Source organism: Pyxicephalus adspersus, chromosome Z (genome assembly GCF_032062135.1).
Source record: "Pyxicephalus adspersus chromosome Z, UCB_Pads_2.0, whole genome shotgun sequence".
In the NCBI taxonomy this organism is placed as follows: Eukaryota; Metazoa; Chordata; class Amphibia; order Anura; family Pyxicephalidae; genus Pyxicephalus; species Pyxicephalus adspersus.
The window spans coordinates 11704306-11718120 of record NC_092871.1 but is presented as its reverse complement, the minus strand read 5'-3'; the positions used below and the strand labels follow the sequence as shown (position 1 = coordinate 11718120).

At 38.6% G+C, this 13815-nt stretch overlaps 1 protein-coding gene across 1 annotated transcript; it reads left to right on the top strand.

Annotated features, from left to right (window-relative positions):
- The first annotated feature begins 2014 nt into the window (after positions 1-2014).
- LOC140343844 (uncharacterized) lies at positions 2015-11737 on the top strand. Its single transcript, XM_072430739.1, has 5 exons — positions 2015-2148; positions 2898-2999; positions 7984-8145; positions 8714-8818; positions 10228-11737. The coding sequence occupies exons 1-5, from the start codon at positions 2091-2093 to the stop codon at positions 10428-10430; spliced, it is 630 nt and encodes a 209-aa protein (XP_072286840.1). The 5' UTR covers positions 2015-2090; the 3' UTR covers positions 10431-11737.
- The last annotated feature ends 2078 nt before the right edge of the window (positions 11738-13815 follow it).

The window sequence follows — 13815 nt, the reverse complement described above, 5'->3', positions numbered from 1 at the left end:
TAACATACAAAAATAGTAGAACAACTAGAATTAAAAAACAGAATGCACTATTCAATTAAAAAGGAACAACAGTACCAAGGAGTGCGGTTAACAAAGGGTGGAGACTAATAACATTTACCACACAGGAATTAAGTGGAATTATAGTCAAAATTCCCCCCATGTTCCAAGACATAGCTAGCCACACCATCTTATTTAGCAAAAACAATGCTGAAAAACTTAAAGTGGAACTAAACTGACGTTGGTAGGGGATGAACTTTTGCCACAACTGGTAATAAGTGGCACACAGCATTAAAGGTGGAGGACCTGTCCCTAAATAGTTGTGTTGGTCTTTGGGTGGTGGTGGCGGGTTGGTGTAATCTTAAGGAGTCTTTGACAGTTTCAGCTGATTCAGACATTGTACATAAAACCGGCCAGCACTATATTTACATGCCATCAAATTGGGAAGCTCTGATTTTAACGATGTTGGTAAGTTTGGGTGTTGAGGGGCTTTGGGCTTCGGTCAATACTTTTACTATTAATAAAATCAAAGCCTTGTCCAGACATATGACCATGGCCAGCAAGAAAAATAGGTGCAGTGAGCGTGTGTCCTCTCCATATTAGGCCCTAGGGTCTCTCAACATTTGAGGACCCATATTAATGAATGGATTCACAACCTGTCCCCAAATGTTTGTGTTGGTCATTAGTGGTACTGTGGGGAGGGGAGTTTTCTGAAATCTCAATAAATCATTGACAGTTTTGACTACTGCTGATTGTGCCATTGTAAAACAAACCAGCCTTTGCTATATTTACTTATCAACAGACGGGGATTTTTTTTTTTAACAGCGTTTATAAGGTAACACTGTCGATTGACACATGTGAATTAAATCACTTAAAGTTTTTTTTTTCAATACATTGTTAAATATGCATTGTGTGTTTTCTACAATAAACTTTTATGCTGTGCGGGGTGTTTTCTTTATTTTTAGGTTACTTTGACCTGGGTGAGGAGTTGCAAATACTAGGAGAACAATTTCTCATGATGAAGGGGAGCTTTTTTGGAAGCCCTATTTCCATAGGCTGCTTCCAGGTTTCAATAAGCCCCCTTCCACTCTCATTACCATTTTGCAGGACAGACTGTGCTGATGTGGCCCTACCTTTCACCGTAGCCACTCTTGAGGGAGCCAGAGGCTGGTATGGCCAGATCAGTTGGTAACAAGATTACTGTGGCTTGGTACGGACCGAGGGGAAGGAACACATCTCTTGCTCCCTTTTCACGACAAGCTAGGTTCTGCACCTGGAGAAGGGTTAACAATAAGGGGACAATATTAAGGGGGGGGATATTGCCAACAGATTTTGGGCAAAAAACATTGCGGATGTTAATGACCTATAACCCCAATCCTAGGTGAAGCAGCTAAAATGTAGGTCAGAGGGAGTTCAGCTGCACAATTCGAAATAACAATAAAAACTTTTCAAACCTTTGCCATCAACACAATCCAAAATTCTGTCAATGCAGGTCCTCTATGTACTGAAACTATATAGTAAAACAATCCCTTCTACTTAGTAATCCATTTCTTAAAGTGATGGCAAGGTCTTGTTCAACAAGCCCAGAAAAAATGTGAGGCTTCCGCAGTTATCAGGAACAGACATAGGGAGGTGCAAACTGCATGAGGGCCCCGTACCATTCCCAGCTACATGGTCAGTTTGGAGGGGAGCCCTCAGTCAGTTCTGCACAGGGGCCCGCTGTTGGCTATGTCTGCCTATGCCAGTCATACTTGTTATCCACACATCGCACTTTGAGGGATTATTGTTTGGAGACTAAATAGCATTCTGACTTCCAATTGGTTGCTATGAGTTATTTCCTTTTTCACAAATCCTTACAATACATCACATAACAACCATGGGAGAAACAAAGGCAAAAAGTGCATCCAAAATGAAATTAAAATTAATGCAGATTCTGCCACACCTATTCATTGCCCGTAGCTTATTTGGGGTGAGGCTGGGTGGCACAAACCTCCTCCCTTCTACTTGCTGCAATATAGATGTGAAAATAAAGAGGCAAATACACAAAAACTTCAGACCAAGCAAGAGAGCAAGAAAACAAAGAGATCTCCAAGATGAGAAAAGAAAACCTAATTCTATGTTTTCTTTTTGTTTTACTGCAATGCCAGATTGGTAAGGACATCTGTAGGGCCGGGAATTCACTGTTGCTGTCTGTGATGTGCCATTATTCTACATTTTATGTCGTTGTATACTTGTTTTTTATTTATTTTTCTTCATTTTTCTGGCTAATACTTTTAGAACAGCTAAGAGTGTTCTGCATAATCTGAACCTAGAATTCTTTGCAATGTGTTGCCATCCTTGTTGTCTATATGGGAATGTGGCGTGAAGCGAGTGATGGTGTCCACATGAAGCTGCAATGTGATTTAAAGGGCTACCATCAGGAAAAGTTTTGTAATGTCATACCTGGATGTGATGAGAGTATTCAGTATATGAACATGCCAGTCATGTATACCAAAATGCATAAATCATAAAATCAATTTCAGTTCAATGTACATGGGATATACTATGTATACATTTTATGGATAAATAGGGATAGGTTAGATCTTGCATTACATTTATATTGCTGCCTGAATTGGGGAGATCCCCCCTTTATTTGTACTGTTGATGGGTTATGATGTCACCAAAACAGAAAGTGAGGGTAAATCCAAAATGTTTGAGTTGTCTCTAGAACAAATATTAGGGGAACCTTTTCTGGGACATCTGTCGAAAAGATGAAATTCTCTTCACTTTCCTCTAACATCCTGTTGTGTCTTTGGTTTAAGAAGTAAAGAGAAAATTCCCAGACAGAAAAAAAATGGCAGGACTTTTTACCTTTCCCTGCTTTTTACAGAAACTCAAATGTTCTTCTTGTTGTTTTGCAGGTCATGCGGTCAAGTGTTATAGTTGTATTGATGATTGCCAAAAACGGAACACTATAGAATGCGGTGCTGATGAGCAGTGCATGACACGGGAATATCGGGTTGGTAAGTTTTTTTGCTGATGTTGAAGCTCTATGGACCATCTATGCTTGGGTCAGTAAAAGAAAAGCAACTTCCTGACACAAGTGGCACATTTGTTATTATTATTAATTAGTATTTCTATAGCGCCAACATAATATGCAGCACAAAGTCCATTTTCATATCACATTTGCTGTCCTTTCTGTCCTAAAATGTCAGTATCCTGGCTTCTGTAATGACATCCTAACTGGAGTAAAGTCAGGATTCTGCATTCTTTTTCTGGGTTAATTGCCTGGAGCATTTAAAGTTTTGTATATGCAGTATAACAGGCTGCCAACCAACTTATGCAGAATGAGAAGTCAGCAAAAGCAGCCACAGAATTTCTTTATAACTGTTTATAGGCTTCAGAGGTTGGTAATTCAGTAAATGAACGGGATGAACTCCTAGGCATGTAAAGTAGGGTGAAAATGTGATTCTTTCCTTGGAGGGCACAGCAAACGGGTCTCTAGAATGCCATCTCTGGGTTCAAATGCATTCATTTATTTTTTTTTCCAATAGAGCCACTGGTTGCAATAAATACTTACCTCCTACTTATCTCGCACATTACCCATTCTCTGCTATAAGATATCCTCAGTCTTCTGGGTATGATTTAGAAGTCCTCAGTTCCTTTGCTCAGTGAAAAGAACATAGGCATCAAGAACACTCACAGTGTAAAGTTGCAAAGGGCAACACCTAACCAACCACATTAATGGCCCTCTTTGCAGGGAAAGGAGGCTTTGCAAGATTTGTGACTAACCTTAGGCTTTTGAAAACTTTAAGTTGGCAATGAATATGCCGGCCTCTGGATTGGACTTTATTTTCCTTCCAGTACTGCTCCATATGTCCATTGGAAATGAAGTTAGAACACCTTCCATACCCAGAAGTACTAGCTTTTTTACTTTACTCCCAGCAGCTGAATGAAGGAGAGATAAATTTGTACTGCAGTTTGGGAAATGGAGTTTCCATGGCCCTCATACTTTGCCATCCATGGACAATGCAAAAGGACACCTTAATCAGATCTGTATTGGGGAACTTTATCAGCTAGTGCCCAATATTTAGAACGATTTGGAAAACCAGAAGATCTGTATTAGGGAACGTTTCCAGCTAGTGCCCAATGTTTGAAGCAATTTGGAAACCAGAAGATCTGTATTGGGGAACTTTTCCATCTAGTGCCAAATGTTTAAGGCAATTTGGAAAACTAGAAGATCTGTACTGGGTACATTACAAGCTAGTGCCCAATATATAAGACAATTTGAAAAAACAGATCTGTATTGGGAACTTTACCATCTAGTCCCCCATATTTTAGACAATAAGGATTTAAGCAATATCTGGGAATGTCAATTTTGGGATTCTAAATAAAGCTTCAAAATCCAAAGTGGGCAGCTATACCTTTCTGAATTTTTCCATTGATTGATTTACATATAAGGAATAGGAATGAGTATACAGAGAGTGGTTCTAGCGAGAGGACAGTTTTTTACCATAGAGCTTTCAAACTCTTCCCCATTTTTCTTCTGGGAAAGATGCTCTGGTTGCTTTAAATTCCTGTTTTCATCATGTTGCATAACTCATGTATTTGTATGTTTATAAGTATGACTCACATCTACCTAGCAGTAATATGTAAATGCAATGATTTGGCAGGGCGTATGTCATATGATGATGGATATCTACTTTTTTCATTTTAATTTATTACCTGTTATGTTAGCTCTCCCACTTGGAGGCCCCATGAGATTTAATGTTAACACATTTCACTACTTTGTATTCATTTTCCTATGCTCATTGCCTACTGTAGTCAAAGAGTGATCCCTCAATTTTTAGAAATCACAATGCTTGCAAGGATCATATGCTATAAAATCTACTTTCCAGAATGAAATGAAATTTCCCCATCACTTCCACCCTTTTTAACCCATCATGCACAGGTTACTTTTTCCTTGCCTTGTAGAGATTGATACACTTCCCTTGTCCACTTTCTACGTCCCATACCAGTACCATGTACAGGTGTGTAGCGTTTCAGCACCGGTCACTAACGAACAGTTCCATTGTATCATTGCACACATCTTCTAGATCCTGAGAGTACACCAACGCTAGACAGGTAATAGTAAGTGTCAACGTCATGCTGATAGTGGACACATGAAAAGGGAGCCTTCCTCCTATAAACAGAAAAGGGGAGAAAGTTTACAGCTGTAATTATTATTAAACAGGATTTATATAGCGCCAACATATTACGCAGCGCTGTACATTAAATAGGGGTTGCAAATGACAGACTAACACAGACAGTAATACAGGAGGAGAGGACCCTTCCCCGAAGAGCTTACAATCTAGTAGATCATTGTCATGTGAATACAGCTTAGGGTGAATGACTTTTAGACTGAATTATTATTATTTTACTCTTGAGGTTATTTAGAAAATGGAGAAGATGTGGTGGCTGTTTTAGGTTTGTCCAGGATATAAGCTTTTTTGTATTCTTTTTGAATCTCAGAACGTATATGCTATGGCGTCCTTTTTCCACTTCCCACCTACATGCACCACTTTGGCCTTGGCTGTAAATCTGGCTCTGGACCAGATTTTTGATAGTGATGATGGTAGACCATGTCTCTTCACTGTGTGTTGCACGGCACCTTGTTGTCTAAACCCTGGGCACATGTAACAGGGTGGTAACAAAGGAGCACAAATGACTGATAGTTGTCACCCAATGAAAGGAAGGGTCTGAACATGGACCTTTATGGTGGGGACAGAGGTGTAGTTATACAAAAAGAAGAGGGGGCACGGTACTATCCATGGCAAGCGCACATGCGCATCATTGTTATGTAAACATGCCCGCCCACTACACCCCTGCCTATCTGTCATTCAAAGGGGAAGAAACTTCTGAGCCTGTCACGGGAGAATGTGTGGGTTGTGTTCAGAGAGACAACCCGCCCACCGCCCTGAGCCTGGTAATCCATACATAGTCCATGGCTCTGGCCGGTGTACCCCTCTCCAGCAGTGTACTGCTCCTGAACCTGTAGGGGATGGACAAGGCAGAGCCGCAGACCACCAATGAATTCTTTGCAAAATAAGAGTGGGCATGCGTGTCCATTCCCAAAATAAGTGAGGGCATGGAATTCCTACCTGTGCCCACCCCACTACACCCCTGGGTGGGGATCACCAGGGATTATTTTAATAAAAGCTGCCCTCTCATGTTGGTCACACAGCTTTATTTATAAAGAAAAGATCAAAGTAATATTTAGGGTTTCTCCTATTATTAGTTATGCTCACAGTCAAAGAAAAGCCTGATAAAGGCAAAAAACTTTTCTAAAGAACCAAACAACTTTACTTAGTTACTTAGTTTTCACCATTTATTGCAAATTATTTTGCAGAAATTTCACCAAAAAAGCCCAAATGATTGCTAAAATTGTTGGCAAAATGAAAACTTTCAATTTTTATCCTTACTTAAAACAACACCCCAACCACCATCATTCTGACCATTCTAAAAAGACTTGGGAACACCTGCAATATTCTGTACCATGTCTGACTTTATCTTGTCTTCCCCAAACAACTTTAAAAAGTGTTGTGAAATCCGTTTATAAAACAGTGTTAATTATTACCTAGGAGTAAAAGAAATATTGCAGCTTGATTCATCACAACACAACTAATCCTGACATGCAATTAATTATTATTTTATTTCCAGTCCAGTCTAGCTTCATTCGCCTTGTTCACTATTGTTATTAGACTGTCGTCATATATCTATTGGGAAAATGTCTTTCAGATGCACTTGTTTTCACATGTCTTACCTTAGCACAGAATATGCTTAGGTGCAATACATTGCCATTTTACCTAATGGCACACCGAGATCACCCTTCCAGCACACTGCAGGGCAAAATGTGGCAACGTCAATGCATTAAGTATGATAGGTCCAGTTTTTCTCTGCAACAAATGCATTGGGTGGTCTATTCAAATAACTGGGCTGTCCTAATATAACATATATCATTGCACATGCAACACTGATGCATTTGCAAAAACACTTTACATAGTTTAGTACTAGTGGACCCTTACACCTCCATCCTGCTATAAAAAAGTGTATTGCTTCATGTTACTTGCAATGCAGGACATAACTAGAAGCAACAGCACTGCTCTGTATGCAATGCTTAATGTCCCTGCATATCGCACACTGTGTGAGATGCAGTGAACCGCACCACAAATAGTAGAAATTAGTTTTATAGTTTCAAGCCTTTTCTATCAATTTTGCTGTCTGCAGTGGCTAAAGAAGACCCCATGTTACCATGAATCCAGCTGCCTGTTTTGTATGTTTTTCATTTTCTGCATACTACTGCTTTGTATCACTTGTTCCACCTCATTTCTAATATTATATATAATAGTATACAACGCTATTGAGATTTGGCCAAAAAGACCTTATTCTCCCAAAAAATGCACCTTCCTCACATTTAAATATTTATCAAATCCCTCAAATTCCATATTTACCATATTAATGGATGAATACCACCAATTATAAATCCCATATCTACCATCCAGATCTATATTTATGGATGAAAGATAAATCTTGGTGCATTTTAGTTCTGAAAAGTTTTTCATGTAGAAAGTTTATTTTGCTTGAAAAATCAAAGAACTGTAAAAAAGTTCCTGAATGACTGTGACCTAAACTCTGTATCCATATAAAGTGAATATTGCATTTTATTGTTGTATAAATAATTCAAACTCCATAAATTTAGGTAATAAGCCTACATAAAAGACTATCTATAAATGTTGGGCATCCACATCTACTAAAATAGACTTATGTGATATCATTGTAATTTTATTCCTGTACATCAGAAGGTAAATTGTGCTAATTATCTTGAGTGGTCAAAGTTCAAGAAACCTAGGTGCATCGGGATAAGAAAGTCTGATGGCAGAGGTCATACAATTACTTTATATTTGTAGTACATTAAAATATAGAACACTATTAGGTCTTGTGCTATTTACAACTGACTTTCTACAACAGGTGGGAACGTTCAAAGACAGCAAAAAGGTTGTCTGAGATCACAAGAGTGCAATGCCAGCCTATCTGATCCATCACTTACCCAGACTTGCTGCAACACGGACCTCTGCAATGGCATCCACACCTTCCCCACAACCAACAGCACTGGGGGGATCGGACAACCCGGTAGGTGAAATTTCGATTCTTCTCTCAATGATAATTTTGGGGTCAGAAATGTGCAGTTTAGGTTCTCAATTTAGGGCGAAAAAGGCCATTCCATCCAAATGTGGTAGTTCTTGTTTGAAGGGATGCAGCAGACATCAGTCATAAAGCTTGGTCAAATTAAAGAGGGATGATTGTAGTGAGAGGGCTAGGTTCAATTCTTGGGATCAAGTAATCCCGCATGATTCCTGGTGGCACCTTTGCCTGTCCTCCAGCGGACCCTGTGTAAAGTTTATGGTAGGTAACCAAACACAGATTTGGGGTCTGTTGGGTTAGAGCCATTACCTTCCCAAAGCACATATCAACTGAAGTTGGGTATAGTTTCCTCTTAAAAAGGTTGTCCATGGTTTTTTTTAATTTCTACATCATGCAAACTAGATCCCAGTGTGGCTGACACCAAAGTGTTTGGAATAAAATTTCACCCAAGATCCCTCAAGATGGACAGAAAACCATAACCCAAAAATCTTTTAGGGCAGAAATATCATTACCATTATTAATAAACTATAGTCACCTGCTGTACTTTTTCTTCCAGGTTCTCCTCTGATCTGTAAAAGCTGTGACTACTTTGGGTGCCTGATAAAATCTGATATTACCTGTAACCCGGGCGAGCGCTGTTTGACCCAAAATGCAACAATAGGTAAGCCATTCTATTATATTACGTTATCACAGTTGAATGAGGGCATTGTTTTTTGGTTTTGTAATAGTTTTATTAAAAATGAATGCTAGAGTGTATAAAGTGGTATGAAGTTTGCTTTATATGCAGGCCACGATGAGCACCAAACACAAGCAAATAAAGGGGTTCCATGTTTCTTTTACTTTAAAAGTCTTCTAACTGTTTTATCTTTAGCTATATATTGCTGAATGTAGCCTAGTGAGCTGAGGAGAAAGGAGAAACACATAATAGAAAATTGAACGAAGATTGATCTGTTGTCAGCTGTGCATTCAAGGCCAGCCCTAAAAAATGTCTTTTGCTAGCTCAAAGCCCGTTTGAAGTATCATAGGTAGTCTTGTACCTTTTGTTGGAGTTTATATAATGTGTGAATGTTTGCACCAAACACATTCACTGCAAAGAGGTATTCCAGGCTCCTGTTCAATTTCAGGGCACCCTGCCCATATTTATTCACATAAAACATCAAACCAAATCAATATCCAGGGTTTTCCCTTGCATGGGATCAGTGTTATTACAGCATGAGAGTTTATAAAAACACAAATTTAACATCCTGGCTCTCTGATACTCTTTAGAAATATTGGTCCCATGGACCTAACTTTGGGAGACCTCGGGGGCTCTTCCAGAATGCAGGTCACACACACTCTTCAGAAATATTGGTCCCATGGACCTAACTTTGGGAGACCTCCTGGGCTCTTTCAGAGTCACCTGCTTGCAACTCCCCCCCCCGTGTCAAAAATTTGCACCCTTTTATTATCAGCCAGGTTCTCCAGACCAACCCCCAGTTTCTGGACTGGAAAAGAGATGGAGTGCCTGGCCCACCCATTCGTTCCAGAACACTCCAGGCCGGGATCCCAAATAAAGAGCTGCAAATTTACAGCAATACAAATTTTCATGGCCCTATCCATGCCCTTTAATCCCTTTTCTATGGGAAATTGAAATACATGATGCCAAACATCCTCTAAATTTGGAATCATATTTTTTTTTTATTCTACATGCTATATTGTAACTTTAGTTATTTCAAGTATTCTTTTCTGTTATTGGAAAGACTCCTTTCTAACTTCACAATGCAGTTGTGTTTGCTGGAGTGAAAGCCACCACCAAACCATAACACCTGTATCCTCAACCAGACTTGCGGAATAATGGAGAATTTGTCTCTCTGAACTGCTCAAAACTCCCCACAGCTGCTATAACATGAAAGTGTAGATAATACTATGAAAATAATGGTTGCTTGTACAATATAAATATAACTGAATATGATTTTGTCATCTGAATTTGGCTCTAAAAAAGTTTTACTGTTCGTTATATCTGTGTGTTGCTTGGGTATTTTTAAACCAGACTTTCTTCCCGATAATCCTCTGATGTTTCTCTTTTCACAGCACAAATGCCTTTGAAAAAATATGGTTGTGCAAGTGCTAAAATCTGTTCAACGACAACCACAGAAGTTTTAGCAGGATTTTCAGTATCTGTTGGTAATATGTGTTGCGAAAAAAACCTTTGCAACTATGCCGTTACTCTGAAACTTCCTTTCATTGCTGCCATCGGAGCTGTGCTTCTTCTCTGGATCACCAACCTGTCCTAGGCTGAACTGGATGAGATCAATCATTTTACTGCCATCATGCAATCTGGAAGCTTAGGAACCAGTCACTGATTACTGACCCCTCATTGAGCATATACAAGGGTTTGCGTATAAAATCCTAAATTATAAGAGATATAGAAATCCCTGCCTACTTTGAATCTGAATTTTCAGCTAGACATTAGGAGTGTAAGTTTGATGTCTGATGCTTCTTGGCCTATCTACTGAAATCCCTAATCTCTTTGCCTCTGAGTGTACATATTAGTTGCATCAAACAGTGGGACATCGCACTTATATAAATTTACTTTGCTTATGAGCATTCATTGGAGGAGTATCACATACCAGAGCCCCATAGAGCCCCAAATGGCATCAAATGATTGGGTTAGCCTCCACTGCTTTGGGCATACTTCCAATACCCATGCTTGAAGAATTTCAAACGTGTTTTTTTAGCATAATTAATGCAAAGTACTAGGATACTAAAGTATAGATGTATAGTAATTTCTCTACGAATGCTTTGCTTCAATCATTATCAGAATGCTGCTTCGCTTTGTGCCAAAACCGCATTGCTCTACGTTGTGGCTTGGTCTCCATATGCTCCAAATATCAATGTATGAACATGTCTAATACTGATTGTTTGCCAATTCTTTCCAATCCAAAAGTAATTCGGCCGTTCATGAATGCTTTAACGTTGCATTGCTTCAGTTCCAATGCAGCTTTTTACTATGGAAGTAAAGCAACAAATCTACAGGGAATGCAATGAGTGTGTCAAGTAGAGCCTTAATGTGTAGTCACCCAAATCAAGTAGAGACAGACTAGACATTTTTAAATTAAAGCTAATTAAAGCAAACCAACAAAAACTAAGCCTCATTGGACCATTCACCTGTTGGTTGACTCTTGAGCTGAGTCTTCATGTTTAGGAATAAGGTTGGCTTCACACTATCCAATTGCACTAATTCACCCAATGTGTATTGCCAGTTATCTTGGGGGTCATCCTATTATAAACCTCGCAAGCATTGCCACACTTGCCCTTTACTATGACTTCTGGTTTTTCTTGTTTTCCTTCCAGTGACCAAACTAGTATATCTGTTGGGATGATCATGTTCAGTGTAGAAACCTGAAACTTGAATATATGCAAACCGCGTATCAGGATGTAATTTGTCTTGGCTTTCCTTTTATGTTCTGTACTTCATAATAAACATAATTGTAATTATAAAAGGTGTACTGCCCGGTTCATGATGGAACAGGATTCGGGTGTTTCTCGCCCAGCCCTGTTGCTGAAACTCCCATTTGTACAATAAACAGATTGTCAGTAATGTCTTTTTGCAAAGCCAGTTTTTTTTTCTCCTTGGGGCTAATTTTAAGAGCAACAAGAAAAATAAAGGTCAAATGCCATATAGTATATATATATATATATATATATATATATATATTAACTGTTTATCTTTGGGAGGTGTTGCAAGATGTCAGGGCTGCAAAATCTTGCCAGTCAGCCTCTCTAAGATAAATACTTCTGTGCAGGCATTTCCCTTTTTTATGGATTTTTCCTTGTCTTGCCTTGTTACATTGTTACAAAAAAAAAACAAAACTGTTAATAATACGCAGATCTTTACCAAACCAAATATCATCAAATTGACCTTATGCGGAATGTTTATTTAGGATTGGCAAATGTTTGTTTAACATCTTATTCATGGGCCCACATAAGTATTATATTATCTTTTCTTTCTCCATATATTTTTTACTAAATGTCTTTGTATGCAGTGGAGTTTGTTAAAGCAATCGTTAAACAATACCACACTCACTCTTACCTGTGATGCCATATTCCAGTTCTCCCCTTCTATATATTGAGAAATATCCAAAATAAACGGAATTTCATTTCTTGCACATTTTAACAAGTTTAGACATAAAGTTTGCATGATGACCTGGTGACAAGGTGATAAGATATCAGTTTTTTGGCATACATTTGATTTTCTCTTTCGAGCAGCATTTCTGGATCTTTTTAAGATGGGGGAAACCTTGAAATTCCGGTCCTCATGATACATATATATTTGTGATAGAAACATTTATGTGCGTGCTATGCACTTTATCTAACAATTTGGTAATCATGAATAGGAGTAAATTTATTGAATGGGAGTAAGTGCTGTGATATTGATTCAATGATCCCCTGAGGAAGGTGGGTGGACAGGATGAAACGCATCAGGTTATGCTGTGGACTATTTGCCAGACGTCATCCATTTTTTGCAATATGAACAACATATTCTCAACTGGATTAGAACAGTCTATGGCCCTAATTCATCAAGCAAAATGGGAAGCTCCCTCGCTCATTCGTATTCGCCATCTGAAATCGTAAGCGGTGGCGGAATTCAGCAACTGAATGAGCTCGCGGCCGGAGCCGCGCATCTCTGGCAGCTTTACACTGGCGAGCTTGCATTAAAAGTCACTGTTCCCCTAAAAAATCATTCTTTCTAATGGCACACATATTACCCTGGAGTTTAAATAAATGTATTTTCATTTATGTTTTAACATTAACAAAAAGCAATCACTTTTCTACCCATTTTAACTCTTCTTTGTTTTCTACGATTTTTCCAAAAAGGACTAACTTCAAAACAGCAAAGTGAGTTCAATATATTTTTTCGTTTATGTATAAGTCTGTTTAGCCCTGCTCAACTAAAACATGCAACAGAAAAGGTCTAACCATGCAGGTCCTACATATTTGAAAGGTATATCTAAAGCCACACCTTCTGATTTTTCCTACCACTACCTTCCCTGGTGTATATATTTATTTCACTTTTCTATGAATATTACATTTATTGAGTTTTATTGATGAACAATCTAGCAGAGTTTTAATTCACACCCATAGAAAAACATAAGAAGGAAATGGCTCCATCTAGTGGCCTTTTATTGTAACATGCCAGAATCCTTGTTTGACCCTTTGAATGTTTATGAGATGGCACACCACATCTGCTTTTCATAGTAAAGTGATTTATTTACTCATTACTAGAATTTTTATCCTGAAAAAAAATTACACTGCTTCTCTAGTGCACTGTAAAGAGGCCCTGGATTTTAAAATATTGTTTACATTTTGTTTATTGGCTTTAGAGTTTAATGCAGAGACGTACAAGTGTTTTAAAGACTTGTATCATTGTATAATTAGTAAAGAAAAAAATGTAAATTTATTAGTAATGTATCAGGAATCTCAACTCACTACATTATGCTGAACCATTCCCTCCTGATGTTGACTTGCATTCACCTGATATTTCACAGTCACAATTAATCCATTTATAATTGGGTGAATGTACACCAAGGGTCTAAAACCGGGGTGTCCAAACTTTTTGCAAAGAGGGTCAGTTTTTGGGAGGTGAGTGAGGGCGTGATTTTCACGGGTCCCGCACAG